Here is an 18,245-nt window from a genome sequence, read left to right as displayed (position 1 = left end):
CCAAGATGCACTTTCCTTGCTAACTTCTGAGGCTGGCTTGTTCTTCAAGCAGTACTGATCCATTGCTGTCTTACAGACACACTGCATTTTCCAAAAATGTAGTAGGATTATAACACCATGCCTATTCAGCTAACCACCTGATAAAGAGATGAGTTCAACACAAGTTCAGTCTAACAAATTACTCTAACTATAGAATCTTACAACATTGGAGATGGCCAATTGCCCTATTGTGTGCTGGAACTTTGAAAGCTGTTAGAACTACAGATGCTGGAAGTTTGGAACAAACATGTGAAAGGCAGCAAAGACTCCTTTTAAATGCTGTTGATCTATACTTTCCAATTCTGATGAAAGCTTTACTCTTGAAACGTTAGCTTGTCTGTGCTCTCCACCAATGCTGACTGATGTCCCAAATGTTTGCTTTCCCATTTTTCACTTTTGTCACAAGGGTTTAAAACACATTTTCATATTTTTAGAATTTCTTTTTTCATGCAACTCTACCACCCTACTTCTTGCGCTGTTAATCTCTGACCGAGAGCAGGGCAGCAAGAAACCTGCTCCCAGACATGCATTAATGCTGCTCGCTAACCATCCACTGGGAGATGTGGAAGAGCTTGCCTCAAGATTTCGCCTCCCTGGCTGAAATTCACTTCAGTCCTGAACAACTCAGAACAACCAACATATTCCCCCTTTTCCAATGAAAAAAGCTCAAGAAATATTAATCTGTACACCTCAGGCGACAGGAGTTACAAATGTTACGACCAGGTGAGAAAGAGGTCTAGAGTTTCCTTTCAGCCTTCACCTGGTCTTACTGTAACAGGGTTTAATTTTTAAACACCCTGTGTTTTTAGCTCCCCCTTGACAAATCCTTGTTCACCACTTTCCAATTATAAGTCAAAGAAACGAGCAAAAACAGGCTTTCTTAAGTTTAAAGAAAAGTTGAAATTTATTAAACAAACTCAAATTCGGTTGATGCCTACAGATACACGACGCGCCCACGTTAGCATGCAAACGCGATCCATACATACAAAGAGAGACAGAAAAAGAAGAAAAATAAAGTGGAAAATTTTGAGGCAATACCTGAAGAGTTGTTGTTATGGTTCTTCAAGCTCGCTGTAGAATCCTTGATTGTAGGTAGATCCAGCTTTTCATTGGGGCCCAGTATTCTTCTTAAACCTTGTTTGCGGTAGGAGACTTTTCTCTCTTGGGGTTCATGAGTCAGTGGATTCAGAGGCTTGTGAGAAAGAGATGGGAGCAGACAGGAGAGCGATCTTCTCAGTCCAGGAGCAAACAGACTTTCTGCTCAAACTGTTCGTACTAATTTTTAAAAAAAAAACTCAGGTTACCCAGCAGGTTAGTCATGTGACTAGCTGGTTTGACCATGTCCGTTTGTGTATTCGGCCATCTTAGCAGTCAACCTGGAATGCGAGCTCCCCCACCTTCAACGCCTGGTGATCAAAAGTCCATTGTGGGTTGAATGTCAGGGAATGGCTGCTTTGTCCTTCCAAACACCATCTGTTGATATGCAAATGTATTTTCCAGCCACGGCTAATCTATTCAACAAGTCCTCCCCTCACTCCAGTAACAGTTTAAAATCAATGTTCATGACAAAATTAATGTGCCTCATTCTTGGCAGGTGGGGGCCTAGCATGACAGAACATACAGCACAGAAACAGGACATGTGGCTCGATCAGTCCATATGGGGCCAAAAAGTTGAGAAGCTCTTCTATGTACATAAAATATTAAATAGCTGGATTAAGGGCAAACCCTAATTATTTTGAGACAAGAGAACAGAGGATTACAGAGGTTATAAGTGTAAACCAGCGCAAAATAAAATATAGATATCAGAAGCATTCAAAACAGGTGGATGCTAGGTCGATTCAGTTAGAACGAGAGGAATGAACTTTGGTGGACTGAATGAATTGTTCTCATCCTTAATTTTTTCTTTAAATAGACAGAGGTTTATACTGGAACATGGTTCCTTTGGTAATAAAAGCAAAATACTGCTGTCATGCAGGCTCCCCACCTGCCAAGAATGAGACATAGTAATGTTGTCATATGAACATTGATTTTAAACTGTTGCTCGAGTGAGGAAATGACTTGTTAAACAGATCAGCCATGGCTGGAAAAAACATTTGCATACTGACAGACAGTGCTTGGAGGGACAAAGGGACTAGTCTCTGCTCCTATTTAACCCACAATGGACTTTAAGCACCAGGTATTGTGTGTAGGAAGAACCATTCCAGGGTCGGCTAAGACAAGAGAATCCACAAACAGACATGATCAGACCAGCTAGTCACATGACTAACCTGCTTGGCAACCTGGTTTTTTTCTGAATTGTACAACAGTTTGAACTCGAACAAAGTCTGTTTACTCATGAAGTACCATCTTTCCTGTCTGCTCCCATCTTTGTCTTCACAAGCCTCTGAATCCACTGAAGACACATGAAGCACGAGAGAGAAAAGTCTCCTACATCGAACAAGGTTTAAGAATAATACTGGGCCCCAACGAAAAGCAAGACCTACCTACAATCAAGGACTCTACAGTGAGCTTGAAGAACAGTAACCAAAACCATCTTCAAATATTGCCTCAAACTTTCCCACTTCATTTTTTCAGCTCTTTTCTGTCTCTGTCTGCATGTGTGCATCACATATACATGCTCGCGTGGGCGCACCACGTAACCGTAGGCGTTAACCAAATTAGAGTTTAAGTTTAATAACATTCACCCTTTTTTCTCTAAACCTAAGAAAACCTGTTTGGCTAGTTTTTTTGCCTTCTAATTGGAAGTTAGTGAACAAGGATTCACTAAGGGGGGGGGGTGGGGGGAGCTAAAAAACGGCATGTTACAGTATGACCAAGTGAAGGCTAAGAGAGAACCCGAAACCCCTTTCTCACCTGGTCGCAGCACTGCATATCTGAAATAAAAACAGAAAATGCTGGAAATACTCAGCAGGTCTGGCAGCATCTGTGGAGAGAGAAGCAGAGTTAACGTTTCTGATGAAAGGTCACAGACTTGAAACATATGCCTCAGAAGCACACCAGGCTGATTAACTCAGTGAGCCATCGAGGGGGTGAGTGAGTGGGCATGTACAAGTTAAGGGGATTAGCAAGTGTGCCTATTATTTTATTCAAATCAAATCAAGCTTTGGTGCACTTAATCTCAAATAATGCATCAGATTCTATTCTTGACCGCAACATTTTAAACAGCTGAAGTAATTCATACACAGAAATGACAAATTTTGCATGTACATTCAACAGTCATCAGTTACTTCACTGTTTATCAAGACTTGCTTAAATACACAAAGGTGAGAACTACACACCCAAAGATAAATGACAAAGGCTGCAATCAAAAGAATATTTCTTCACTTAATCTACACTTGACATCTGAATTCATCACTTATGCCATAAAATAAGATGGACTGAACCATCATCGAGCAAACCTTGATTGCAGTAATATTCTTTCCTGATTTACAGTAAATCATTACTCATGGGCATGATTACATTAGAAACAGAATATAAAGTGTACTATATCATCTGTTGGCAAACACTGGTGTGCTAACAAATTTCAACAGAGTGATGAGCGTTCACACCTGTAACTGCCTACACAAAGAATTCAGGAACCATAAGTTAAATTTGTTTTTCTTTTCTCCGGCAAAATTGCTCACCTTTCCTAAATTTCCAAAGGAAAGCATGCTCAGATATGGAAGCTGCCTTTGGCGGAGAAAATAATCGAAGCATATTAGGCATGAGTGTGAATCATTACTGTCTGGCCCACCTTTTACTTAATTCCTGATTTTTCTCTGAACCAACTATAAACCCACATGGCATTCTTACTGAACTTGGGGCCAAATAATTATTCTATGAAAGTATATTTGTGACCGTGAAGGCCCACAACAGGACATAAAATATTACCCATGGTACTGATGCACACCCTATTCAAGTACTCAAACAAGGGAGTCACACCAGTCATTGCTTGCAGCACCAAGTCCCCAATCTTAGGCATATCTCTAGAGGGAACTTATCCAGTGTGGTCCACTCCTACAGTCAACAGGAAGGTGATGAAGGGAAGTGTCATCCGGCCCTGCTCTTATACCCCAAGTAAACTGAGTATCATCTTCCCTCTGGCTGCAGATAATGGGGGGCATGGGGCATGGGCATGAGACATTTACTAGGGCGGGTGGGTGTGTGGGTGGGTGTGTGGGTGGGTGGGGGGAGTCGGGGGAGAAAGAGAGGAAACCAAAGAGTGAAGTGGTTTAAAATAAAAACAAGAAATGCTGGAAATACTCAGCAGGTCTGGCAGCATCTGTGGAAAGAGAAGCAGAGTTAACGTTTCAGGTCAGTGACCCTTCTTGGGAACCCCTCGGAACATTTCGGAGTGAAGTGTTTTATTCTTTAAGGGTAAAGCAAAAAGCTGAATGCCCAATAAGCATTAGACCATTTGCTGAGGATGCTGTATCTTAAATTTTAAGTAAATACTAATTCATACACTTGGGCAGCTGAATAAACTTTATTCTCAGTAATGCTTAAAACCAATTTGGTGGAATAAATGTAGAAGCACTTCTGCTTAAGAGTGCAGCTAACTACAGCTATTCTACCAATAACTGCAGCCTTAAGTATTCACTTCTGGATCCCTATAAGCAACAGGATAGACACAAAAATGCAAGTATCTGGAAAGGGCATTTAGAAAAGAATAACTTGAATTTATATAGCACCTTGTCACAACCTCAGGATGTCCCAAAATTATTTACAGCTAATGAAGTCCCGTTGAGCTGTCGTCACTGTTGTAATATAGGAAACACAGCACCCAATTTGCTTGCAGCAAACTCCCACAAACTGCAACCTAATAATGACCAGATAATCTGTTTTTGGGATGTTAAGGGATCAATAGTGCCCAGGACACCAGGTTAACTACCCTACATTTCTTCAAAATAGTCCCCTAGGTCTTTGAAGTCCAACTGAGGGGGCAGATGGAACCTTGGTTTAATGTCTCATCTGAAAGACGACACCTGGAACAGTGCAGCATCCCCCAGTACAGCACTGGAGTATCAGCCTAGATTTCTGTGCTCAAGTCCCAGAATGGCACTTGAACCCACAACCTTCTGACTCAGAAGCAAGCTACCAACAGGATCAATTTCCATATTTCACACTGCAGCCCGTCGAAACTGTGGAGACCAGTGTTCAACAGAAAAAGTAAAAAGGGAAGAATGGAACAGAGGGTTTGGATCCCCAAAACAGTAACTGTTTTTTTTTAAGATGAAGCACAAGTGATAATGAGCTACATAAAACAAAAACAAAGGTGCCCACTCCCCTCAGCGAAATGACTGTCCTTGTATCATTCTACAAAACATAGTGCAACGCTTGGACAGGAAAGAGAGCGGACAGGCACAGGATTTCACAGAAGAATTGCACAAGGAACAGAGTTGCACCAGTACAGGTTGTGTAATGACATGAACTGTTTAACACTGACTTAACAGGAGCAAAGTAAAATACCAGATAGGCTTAGAATAAATGTGAGCTCTCTGACTGCAGCAATAGAACCAAGCAGCTATTTACTTAATGTTGGAAACTTGACATTCATAATTTAATGTTTAACTGATTTAACTCCAAATTTTATTTTCAAAATAATGCCAGCACTCAGTTTCGAACTAATTTCTTCACATCCGGACAGCACACAACTGCTCTTACTTCCCTTTTACTGAAACCTCAAAATTAACAAGTGACAGCATAACACCACACAGACAGATTGACTTATGAGCATTGACTCCATTACCGAGCATGAGAATAAATGCAGAGTTATTAATTTTATAGCAACATATATATATATATATATATCTTGATGTGTAATGAGCAGAAACTGCAGAGACAGACGCACCCACCAACTTTCAAGTCCAAGCTCCATCAGTGGTAAGTGTTTGCCAAAACACAAGAGCGATTTTTGTTTTGGACTGAAACACAAGTTAATTTCTGAATAAGACCACACGGAAGATAGCTGTCAATTTGTGATCAGTCAAGAAATCTAATCCTATGATTAGCCCGATTTAGCTTGTGATCTCAAAATGTCACTCAAGTGTTGGGTATAGTTGCTCAGCAATTAAACCAAGGAGTGAGTGATTGGAGAGGAGGAGAGAGAAACACAAAAGACAGAGTGTGCTAACTGACATAATTGATAGTGCGATGATAAATCTGGGTGATCAGGGGACAACACTAAATCGGCACCACTAATTCATAATTTGGCATTTGAATAGAGTTTAGCTCGCTTACTTGAAGTAACCTGCCGATACCTATTTTAAATACATAATATATGGCTATTCCTATGGGTAATTTTATTCAGAATTTATGGCACAAGTACAATGTTAGTGCCTGAAGCACACTGACACTCCTACTGAGTGGTTGCAGTAAATTATTTTCAATGGACTGTAAGTATCGATTAATAGAGCTGTAACACATTCATTTATACAGTGGCATTCACGTTGAACTCTATGGCACTTTGCACAATTGTCTGCTTTTTCTTCAAGTGTAGGCAAACACAGCAGCCATCCCAGAGTCAGTTTCGGCACAAAAATGCAAGGGGTGGTAGCATAGTCGATCTGTTTTAGGTGGTATTGATTTGACATAGGAATGTTTTGTGGGGATTTATAATTCACGAAAAAACAATTCTTTTGTTGCAATATAAAAGTAGAATCCATTCATATATTTATTCATGCCAGTGCTTCCTATTAGGTTGCCCGCTGTTGCTCAATAGCGGCACTTTCATCTCTGACTCAGAAGATTGTGGGTTCAAGTCCCATTCCACAGACTTGAGCACATAATCCAGGCTGACAGTGCAGCACTGAGTACTGTAAAGTGTCAAAGGTGCTATCCTTCAGATGAGATTTTAAACCGAGATCCAATCTGCCCTCTCACGTTGGTGTAAAAGATTCCTTGGCCTTATTTCAAAGAAGGGCAGGAAATAGTTGTTCGGTAGTAGAGAACTTGAGTATTGCTGAAAACAGACACATTTTGTTGATACTTTTCATCCTGTACTCATCAGGGCAAATCACAAGAATACCAATGTAAGGGATGCAACTAATTTATACGAAATGATACTAATTGGTTGGCAAATGGACTCTGATCGGTAGAGGCATTGCCATGGAGAATTCACCAGTTTGCGACTGACAGTTAACTGCCAAGCTTTGTTTGAAATTTAAACCAGGCAGCTTGAGTCTGATTGGTCAAGGCATTGCCCTGAGGAATGAACCAGTGAATGGCTGTCACTTATTTTGTTTAGCTGAAACAGGTGCAATATGTGTACATGTTCTTTCTGTCTGCAAAGAACAGGGCCCTGTGTATTAATATATGTAGCATTCTGTGATTGGATAACATGCTAAATAATTCTCAGTGTGCTAGCAATTATGCTGACAACCAATGTAAGATGGTCAGTCGGTCTCACAGTGTAGCGCATTTGCAGTGGCAGTACCTCTACCAGAGTTCACCTGCCAACCAATCAGCATTCTCTTCGCATACAGTATAAATTTGTTGCTTCCCTTGCATTGGTATTCTTGCGATTTGTTCTGATGAGTGCAAGAAATAAAGCTTGAACAAAATGTCTCTGTTTTCAGCAATATTCAAGAGCAGGAAAGTTCTCCAGCAACTTGGCCAATCTTTTGCCCTCAACCAAAACACATTAGTTGGTCATTAACACATTGCTATATGCAGGCCCTTGCTGTGCATAAATTGGCTGCAGCGTTTCCTGCATTACAATAGCGACTACACTTCAAAAGTACTTCATTAGCTGTAAAGCGCATTACATCCAGAAGTCATGAAAGGTGCTATATAAATGCAAGTCTGCCTTGAAACAAAAAATGACCACACCAATAGACACTAAGGTGCAAATATTTGTTGACATCTCAAAGGTATTTGAAAATCTTTTCTTCCATCTCATTTAACCACCTTCTTGCACAACTCCCAGGCTGAGGGCCAGGAGGGCAGACAGAACTTTAAGCTTCTGTCAATGCTACTTTTGAGATGGGGCATCAGAAAAAGACAACAGTAGCGTGGACAAGACTTATTTTCTCTTTCTGTGGTGAGTGCTCTGGGTGTTCTGCCGCAAACCTTCCACAAGCATTATCTGAGGTGGGGAACCTGCCGTGGCTGGGGTGGAGGGGTGCTTGGGAGAAATTGTGCCTCATCCCAACAGTGCAATAACACACAAACACACTGGGCAGCAGACGGCATTGGCATACATTTTGTACACAGTCAGTCACCAACAGCTGTGCTGTTTGAGGAACTAAGTATCAAGTCAGCTATTTTGGAAACGTTGATTGAGGAGTTTCCCCTTACACTACAAGTTCCCGATTTCAGCTCTGGGAAAAATAAGAGGGCAACTTTTCCTGCACTACATCTGTGTCATTTCTGAAACCAATTGTACAGCAACAATAAAACTCGGAAGCTGTTCAATGTCCTCAAAGGGCAGTGGAAGCAGTAATAGTAAAACCTTAGACAGAACTGGATAAATATTTGAAGGCAAGAAATTTACAGGGAAAAGAGCAGGGGAGTGAGATAATTGGAAAGCTGTGAATGAGTCAGCACAGGCACGATGCGATTTTATGATTCATTTCTGCTCAAGTGGAAAAGGAAGCAAAAAGAAACTGAAACAAGCCAAAAATTAAGTTAATTGTTCAACATAAACTGGGATACCAGGTGGCATTTGAAATAGGTTGAAGAAATAAAACAGGTGTCCAGTCTCATTTGAGTCACTTTTGAGGACTACGGTCCAGAAAGGGAGGGAGAATTTACAGGAAATATTGCTTCAGAGCAGAAATTAATTAACTGAATCAACTTCAACCATTTGATTTGTCAACGAACCCAGTTAAATTGAAAATTTTTCCCATATCCTAGTTCACCAGTCCTGAAACTGAATAATGGAACTACTATGCATATCGTTTACACAGCACTTTTAAAGTGCACTATCCTGTTCAGATAGGAAGTCAGTCCAAAGATTACAACTGCTTTCGAAATTATGTACTAACTTTCAGGTCAGGCTCATGATGATTTTGACTCTGATTGTAGGGATTAAGTAGACAGAATTGCCACACAACAGCATCAGTTCACTCAATAAAAGTGTTTTCAATTCATCATGTGCATTTATTCATGCTTGGATTATGCACAATGTTGGCTGAAAGTTGTTCGCAATAAACTTGCTTAAGGTTGAGTTCACAAACACAACAGATATGCATTGCCACTCAAACACATTTACCAGCCCAGTCACACAGGTACTGAGCATCAGAGTTACAGACCTAGATTAATTTTAAAGTGCGCTTACATTACAGGACTGCGTTAGACTGCAGATGCACAGTCCGTCCTTTGCTGCTACAATCCTCATGCAAGCTAGCTGGTATACACGAAACTGATAACATCAACAGACCCATTAAATTGCAGGTCCAGAATACACCACTAATTAAGTCACTGGTTGTAATCCAAAGTAAATGTGAAGAGCTCATTCCACACTTCAGCAACAAGAGCACACACAGAGTTCGCCTCTCCAATAACAAGTGCAAAAATGATGCAAGCCAAGAAAGCGCATTTGTTTCATGAAGACAGTGCTTTACACTGCATTCCACTGCAAGTGGCTGAATACAAGATTATTGCTCAAATCTTCACTTTCAATCAGACATACATTTCACTAAAACGGGGCATCGTTCACTTAGTTGTAACACAGAAACAGTGTAAAGAATGTTCAATCTTTGTGTGTGCTCCAATTCTAATAGAAGAAATAAAGTTCTCCTTTAATAAGCCATTTCTATATTCAAATCCCTCATGGCTTCACTCCTCCTCATCTCTGTAAACATTAAAGCATTCAGCTCAACCTGCATCACAAATGAGGAATGCTGTTCACATTCATGATATCACTGAAGAAGGTAAAATAAATCAGACCAAAATCTGTTCTCGTCTTCCACTTAATCTCTTGAAAGCACACAAAGTAGGTCAGGGGGTGGAGGGAGAAGGGAGGGGGTGGAGGGAGGGGGGGGAGGGGGTGGAGGGAGGGGGAGAGGGGGAGGGGGGAGAGGGGAGGAGGGAGAGGGGGAGAGGGGGGAGGAGGAGGGGAGAGGGGAGGGGGAGAGGGGAGAGGGGAGGGGGGAGAGGGGAGAGGGGAGGGGGGAGAGGGGAGGGGGGAGAGGGGAGGGGGGAGAGGGGAGGGGGGGAGAGGGGAGGGGGGAGAGGGGAGGGGGGAGAGGGGAGGGGGGAGAGGGGAGGGGGGAGAGGGGAGGGGGGAGAGGGGAGGGGGGAGAGGGGAGGGGGGAGAGGGGAGGGGGGAGAGGGGAGGGGGGAGAGGGGAGGGGGGAGAGGGGAGAGGGAGTGGAGGGGGGAGTGGAGGGGGGAGGGGAGCGTGGAGTGGAGGGGGGAGGGGAGCGTGGAGGGGAGAGGGGAGGGGAGGGGGGAGAGGGGAGGGGGGAGAGGGGAGGGGGGAGAGGGGAGGGGGGAGGGGGGAGAGGGGAGAGGGGAGGGAGGAGGGGGGAGGGGGGAGGGGGGAGGGTGGAGGGGGGAGGGGAGAGTGGAGGGGGGAGGGGAGAGTGGAGGGGGGAGGGGAGAGTGGAGGGGGGAGGGGAGAGGGGAGGGGGGAGGGGAGAGGGGAGGGGGGAGGGGAGAGTGGAGGGGGAGGGGAGAGTGGAGGGGGGAGGGGAGAGTGGAGGGGGGAGGGGAGAGTGGAGGGGGGAGGGGAGAGTGGAGGGGGGAGGGGAGAGTGGAGGGGGGAGGGGAGAGTGGAGGGGGGAGGGAGAGAGTGGAGGGGGGAGGGGAGAGTGGAGGGGGGAGGGGAGAGTGGAGGGGGGAGGGGAGAGTGGAGGGGGGAGGGGAGAGTGGAGGGGGAGGGAGAGTGGAGGGGGGAGGAGAGTGGAGGGGGGAGGGGAGAGTGGAGGGGGGAGGGGAGAGTGGAGGGGGGAGGGGAGAGTGGAGGGGGGAGGGAGAGTGGAGGGGGGGGGAGAGTGGAGGGGGAGGGGAGAGTGGAGGGGGAGGGGAGAGTGGAGGGGGAGGGGAGAGTGAGGGGGAGGAGTGGAGGGGGGAGGGGAGAGGGAGGGGGAGGGAGGGAGGCGAAGGGGAGAGGGGCGGAGGGATGGGGAGAGGGGGAGAGGGACAGGGGGATAGCATACACTTCAACAACTTGCATTTATATAGCACCTGAAACTTAGTAAAACCTCTCAAGGTACTTCAAAGTTGTGAGTAACAAAATGAGTCTTCAAGGCCTCAAGAATCTCCCGACAAGGAGATATGAGGACAGATGATCAAGAGCTGGGTTAAAAAATTACTTTGTAAGGAGCATCTTAAAGGAGAAAGGTTGAAGCAGTGGAGATTTAGAAAGCTTAATTCCAGAGCTTATGGTCAAGACAGCTGAAGGCACTGCTACCAATGGTGAAGTAATGAAAACTGGGGATATGCAAGAGGCCAGAATTGGAGGAGCACAGAGATCTGAGAGGGTTGGAAGTTGTTAGAGGTAAGGAGGGGTGAGACCATGAAGGGATTTGAAAACAAGGATACGAATTATAAAATCAAGGCATGGCCAGACTGAGAGCCAATGTGGGTCAGCAAGCACAGGGGTGATGGATGAACAGGATTTGGTGATAGTTAGGATACGGGCAGGAGAATTTTCTATTTTCTATGAGCTCAAGTTTACACAGAATGCAAGGGGGAGGCTGGCTAGGAGAGCATTGGAATAGTTGATGCCAGAGGCAACAAAGACATGGGTGAGGGCAGAGGTGGATGTTACAGAGGTGAAAGTAGGTGGTCTTGATGATATAGCATTGAAAGCTAAGCTCAGGGTCAAATAGAAAGCCAAATGTAGAAAATAGTCTGGTGCAGCCTCAGGCAGTGGCCAAGGAAAAGGAAAGAGTCAGTGGCTAGGGACCAAGATAGTGTCCTTTGGACATTTTGACAACAGTTACTGTTGCAAGCAAGTCAAAAACAGGCACTTTTAAAATTGACTTTTTGAAGTGCATTGAAGCCACATCTTTCTTCTACATACACCCACAAAAAACACACCAGATTTGTTTTTCCTTTCAGCAGAAGTTTATTTTGGAAAGATGGTACAATTCAAAGAAACACAACTTAAAAAAAATGTTTATCTTTATTCTTGCAGGTATTTATAGCCATCAGCAACCAGGTCTTGGTTTTGAAATCCTGTCTATTCAAAACTAGGAAAGATGGAAGCAATCCAGCTGACTATACTGGCAGTACTGACAACTGGCCTTGGGGGCACAACCACAATGAGCTATCAGTCAACAGCGGAATCAGAAAGAACAGAGCCAATTACATCAACTTCATTTCACGACTCAAGTCCCGTGACCCTTACAATTCCCGGGATAATCACGAATACGCTAATCGCAACAAGTGGACCTTCAAGTGATCATCCCAGAGACACTTCTAGCTTGACAAATACACCTTCCATCACATCGCAGTTCATATCAATATTTTCACCTGAGGTCCAATCAATTCCAAGTTCAACCTCTCAACCTACTTCACACATGGAAACTATAAATCAGACTACGATGTTCATGACTAGTAGGTCAACCACCAAGTCAAGCACCAAATTTCAAGATGATAACAGAATCACAGAATCACAGAATCATGTGGCTTCAAGCAAGATTGTTGCTTTCTTCATTGGCGGGGTACTGTTACTGATGTTGATGATAATATGCACCATTCTGACATGGAAAAGGTGTTCAAAAAATCCTGTACAGGATCTCACATGGGCAGGAACGCGTCCAGTCCCCAGTGGTGACGATTTTGTAGATGCAGCTGAGGACAATAATATAGATGCTGCTCCAGCGAAACGCCCCTCACTCACTACCTTTCTGTCTAAAAAATCTAAACGCGAATCCTTACTGGATCAATGTACCATGGAGATGCTGGAGCCTGAAGGAATCATCAATCCTTCTTCACCCGAAATTGAAGAAAAGCTCATAGTGCCTGAAGTCAAAGTGGAAAATGAAACAGGAAAAGAAACACAACCTTTAAGTGAAACACATGAAACACAAACAGTAAATGGAACACAGAGCCAAGATTTTCCATCACCTCCTCTTGAGGCACAAGCTCCACTGAATGACAATGACCCATCTGCTCCACTGCGTGCAACAGATCTTGAAGCTCCAGGCCCACCTCAGGAGACTCCTGATGGAGGTCCAAACACCACCAGCTTTCCTCCCCCTCCTCCAGTGGATTTGCTGGATCTTGTGAATGATTTTGATTTGCCACCACCACTCCCTGAGGTGGAAGTCTGAAGTACTTAGGTGCTAGTTTTAGCTCTCATGACTGCAAAGCAAGTATGCATGGGCTGCAGGGTCACAAGGCCATCAGCATAAGCTGCCTTCTTGTTGCAACTGCTTCTATGCATCACCACCACCGCACCATATTTTAAAATCAGACATGTGAAAATTGCCCATCATGCCAGAAGTGCAATGCACTGCATCTTTCCGATATGCAAAGTTGGAAGTGGTGACATGTTCTGAACTACACACACAACAACACAAAAAATCCCCTATGGACTACAATGCCATTAATGCACTTCTGCTTTTTTTTTTAAAAAGGGCAGCAATACAAGCTTATTTGCAATTTGTTTCACTCCCACCTCTGCACATATACACTGGCTAACTTCAAAAGCCTTTTCACTTTTATTATCTTTCCACCAAGTCCCTTCACAGCAGCCACCCTACGTACAGTTCACAATTAAAGTGGTCAACCACAATATAGCAGCAAATGCTGCATTTCCTTTAATCAGATAGCAAAGAAATTTATTTTTAAGACTACAAATGGAAAAACAGCTAAACAACCCCATGAAAGCAGAGTTAAACACATGCACCTTCCTTAGTTGACATTCAAAAAGAAAAAAAGCACAGAAATTAAAAAGATTTTTTTTTTGAAGGGTCAGCTTAATAGAAATGTTAGAGTATATTTTGTTGAGTTTCTGTTCTTAAAAAAAAAATTCTCTGACAAGTATGCAATCCAAAAAGCAGCAACCTATGTTTTGCAATCATACCCCATAATACTGCATATTGCTTTTGGCATTGTATCCACGTTGGGCTTCCCCATTTCTTCCTCCAGATTTCCCTCTACCGTTCTCAACCCCCACTGAAAATTATTACATTTCAGAGTTACTTTATTTCTTAAGTGTGATTTTTTTTTGAAGGAAGGTAGGTTACAGACTGTAAAAACCGAACCAATTTTCATTTGTACTTTCAGTCCTTCACTAGATTGGGAGTGGGGTGGGTGCAGGACATGTTTTCACATGTCTGTTGACTTTCCTCTTAAATGATGCATTAAATTTCCACTCCTTCCTGTCATCAGCTCTGTCCAGGTTGTGCATGAGTCATGGCGTGCATTCTCTTCATACACCATACTCTAAAGTTGGTTTAAAAAGGGGGGAAAAATTCAGAGTCCTTTGCAGGCTAACAGTCACAAATAATCTCCCTCAAGCCTCTACTATGATAAATATCAAAAATATACAGCTAATAATGAAGTAAACACATTTCAATTTGCTTTATTGTGGATTTCAATTTGCTTTATTGTGGCGGGAGTGGTGGAACGTATAACAGTGACATCTAGATAACATTAATTCAGCTACAGAAGACTCTTCCCTTTCATCTTTGGAGTCTGGGTGTAAATCTATTACAAACAGATGGACCTTTGGTCAGCAATGGTTCTAATAAGAAATGAGCCCCAGCAGTTTCAACCAAGCTTCTTGAATGCAAGTACACAGCATGATTTTGCAGTTTCACTGAGTCCACTGGTTATTGTGGGGAATGTTACACTGGTTGAGCAGAGTTAAGCTAAAGCCAAATTGTTGGTACAGCATAGAGTTTTCTCAGCTTTTAAGTTCAAGCTATATCTGTCTTGGGCATTGCATGCTCGCGTATCTTTTTAAAAGAAATGCAATACAGTTTTCTATGGAGCAAAATAACAAATAGACAGTACTTTCATTGTTTTCCAAGAAAAAAAGATTTACATAATCACAGACATAAAATGAACAACTGCAATGAATTTGCCCCATTCTCAGCTGGGAAATTTAACATGCCTTCCTGTCATGTTCCCAATTTTGACCTATATTTCATCTTTTAAAAGAATAGCAAAGAATCCAAACATACAAAGGGAACATGGGAGAGAGAATGCATTTCAGGACATGGATACAAATGAAATAATTTACTTACATTGCTAAAGATTGTAAATAATTTTAAGAAAGCTAATCTAAATGTGCACATTTTAATCAGTAAGTCTTTGCTTATATGTTATATTGAATATAAAGGAGACACAAAGGCAATGGAATGGTCAACTTGAGTTTTTTTTCCCCATTAAGCGCAAATATTCCCTTACATTGGTACGCAGACCATCTAAAGATCCCAACTTAGACAAATGCAATAGCAGATTCCAGAAATGAGAAGATTTTTACGATGAGAAATTCTTCGACCTATTTCACAAATCGCGAGAGCAATAGCAATAAAAAGGGGGACAGCTGTAGAAACAGAGGACATTTTAAAAATAGATTCAGATTGGCTAACTAACTTGGCAGCAATGTGCCAAATTGAAATTAATGCTGATAAATGCGAAGCATGAGAGTCATAGAGTCATACAGCAGCGAAACAGGCCCATCATGTCCGTGCCGGCTCTCAAGCACCTAACTATTCTAATCCCATTTTCCAGCACTTGGCCCATAGCCTTGTATGCTATGGCGTTTCAAGTGCTCATCTAAATACTTAAATGTTGTGATGGTTCCTGCCTCTACTACCTCTTCAGGCAGTGCGTTCCAGATTCCAAACACCCTCAGTGAAAATTTTTTTCCTCAAATCCCCTCTAAACCTCCTGCCCCTTAAATCTATCCCCCTGGTTATTGACCCCTCCGCCAAGGGAAATAGTTTCTTCCTATCGAACCTATCAATGCCTCTCATAATTTTGTATTCCTCAATCATGTCCCCCTTCAGCCTTCTCTGTTCTAAGGAAAACAACCCTAGCTTTGCAGTCTCTTCATAGCTGAAATGCTCCAATCCAGGCAACATCCTGGTGAACCTCCTCTGTACCCTCTCCAGTGCAATCACATCCTTCCTATAGTGTGGTGCCCAGAACTGTACACGATACTCCAGCTGTGGCTTAACTAGCGTTTTATACAGCTCCATCATAACCTCCCTGCTTATATTCTATGCCTTGGCTGCTAAAGGCAAGTATCCCATATGCCTTCCTAACCACTTTATTTACCTGCCTTCAGTGATCTATGGACAAGTACGCCAAGATCCCTCTGACCTTCTGCACTTCCTAGGGTCCTACCATCCGTTGTGTAACTGCCCCGGCAACCAATTTTATCGGCAGCGCCTGTGGAAGAGTCTGTCACTCTAGAATTGGACTTTATAGCCACTCCAGGCGCTGCTTCACAAATCACTGACCACCTTCAGGAGCTTACCCATTGCCACTCGAGACAAGGAGGCCAAAGAAGAAGACGACGACCATCCATTGTATATTCCCTTGCCTTGTTAGTCCTCCCAAAATGCATCACCTCATACTTCCCAGAATTAAATTCCATTTGCCACTGCTCTGCCCATCTAGATCGTCCTGTAAGGGACACCAATTTTCACGTCATCTGCAAACTTACTTATCATACCTCCCATATTCATGTCTAAATCATTAATATACACTACAAACAGCAAGGGTCCCAGCACCGATCCCAGTGGTACACCACTGGTCACAGGCTTCCACTTGCAAAAACAACCCTCGACGATCAACCTCTGCCTCCTGCCACTAAGCCAATTTTGGATCCAATTTGCCAAATTGCTCTGGATCCCCTGGGCTCTTACCTTCTTAACCAATCTCCCATGCGGGACCTTATCAAAGCCTTACTGAAGTCCATGTAGACTACATCAACTGCTTTACCCTCATCTGCACATCTGTCACTGCCTCGAAAAATTCAATTAAGTTAGTTAGACACTATCTCCCCCTGACAAAGCTATGCTGACTACCCCTGATTAATCCCTGCCTCTCCAAGTGGAGATTAATCCTGTCCCTCAGAATTTGTTTCCAATATTTTCCCAACCAATGATGTTAGATTCACTGGCCTGTAATTACCTGGTTTATCCCCGCTGCCCTTCTTGAATAATGGCACCACATTCGCTGTCCTCCAGTCCTCTGGTACCTCTCCTGTGGCCAGAGAGGATTTGAAAATTTGTGTCAGAGCCCCTGCTATCTACTCCCTTGCTTCACACAACAGCCTGGGATAAATCTCATCTGGGCCTGGAGATTTATCCACTTTTAAGCCCACTAAAACAGCTAATACTTCCTCCCTTTCAATGCTAATATGTTCATATCACAAGCCCCCTCCCTGATCTCTGCACCTACATCGTCCCTCTCCATTGTGAACACAGATGCAAAGTAATCATTTAAAACCTCACCTATGTCCTTCAGCTCCACACACTGATTGCCACTTTGGTCCTTAATGAGCCCCATTCTTTCCCTGGCTATCTTCTTGCCCTTAATATACTTATAAAATGCTGTAGAATTTTCCTTTATCTTGCCCACCAGTGTTTTTTCATGTCCCCTCTTCGCTCTCATTACTTTTTTTAGTACCCCCCTACATTTTCTATACTCCTCCAGTGCCTCCGCTGTTTTCAGCGCTCCGAATCTGCCACAAGCCTCCTTCTTTTTCCTGATACAATCTTCTATATCCCTTGACATCCAGGGTTCCCTGGACCTGTTGGTCCTACCCATCACCTTAATGGGTACATGTTGGCTCTGAACCCTCACTATTTTCTCTTTGAATGACTCCCACTGGTCTGATGTAGACTTTCCTGCAAGTAGCTGCTCCCAGTCAACTTTGGCCAGATACTGTTTTATCATATTGAAATAGGCCTTCCCCCAATTCAGAACCTTTATTTCCAGCCCGGCTTTGTCCTTTGCCATAACAACCTTAAATCTTACAGTTATGGTCACTATCACTGAAATGCTCCCCCACTGATACTTCTACCACCTGTCCAGCTTCATTCCCTAGGATTAGGTCCAGTACTGCCCCCTTCTCTTGTAGGATTTTCTACGTACTGGCTCAAAAAGCTCTCCTGTATGCATTTTAAGAATTCCGCCCCCTTTAAGCCTTTTACACTAAGACTATCCCAGTTGATATTAGGCAAGTTGAAATCCCCTATTACCCTATTATTTTTACACCTCTGAGGTTTGCCTACATATCTGCTCCTCTATCTCTCCCTGACTATTTGGAGGCCTGTAGTACACTCCCAGCCAAGTGATTGCCC

General features: G+C 43.3%; 2 protein-coding genes across 10 annotated transcripts in view; one reads left to right on the top strand and one right to left on the bottom strand.

The window, feature by feature from the left end:
- Positions 1–18,245, bottom strand: part of nf1a (neurofibromin 1a) — a 291,554-nt gene that overhangs the window by 86,008 nt on the left and 187,301 nt on the right. The window lies entirely within an intron of this gene.
- Positions 5,670–14,509, top strand: LOC137346771 (mucin-17-like). 2 transcript variants are annotated; one of them, XM_068010581.1, is made up of 2 exons: positions 5,670–5,901; positions 12,107–14,509. In XM_068010581.1, exon 2 carries the CDS (start codon positions 12,171–12,173, stop codon positions 13,245–13,247), a length of 1,077 nt encoding a protein of 358 aa, XP_067866682.1. In that variant the 5' UTR covers positions 5,670–5,901; positions 12,107–12,170; the 3' UTR covers positions 13,248–14,509. The 2 variants fall into 2 exon arrangements, with proteins under 2 accessions (XP_067866682.1, XP_067866684.1); XM_068010583.1 differs by lacking the exon at positions 5,670–5,901 and adding an exon at positions 7,876–8,059.

Source organism: Heterodontus francisci, chromosome 30 (assembly GCF_036365525.1).
Source record: "Heterodontus francisci isolate sHetFra1 chromosome 30, sHetFra1.hap1, whole genome shotgun sequence".
Classification (NCBI taxonomy): Eukaryota; Metazoa; Chordata; class Chondrichthyes; order Heterodontiformes; family Heterodontidae; genus Heterodontus; species Heterodontus francisci.
The sequence above is the reverse complement of the archived record's forward strand: the minus strand, read 5'-3'. Positions and strand labels throughout refer to the sequence as shown.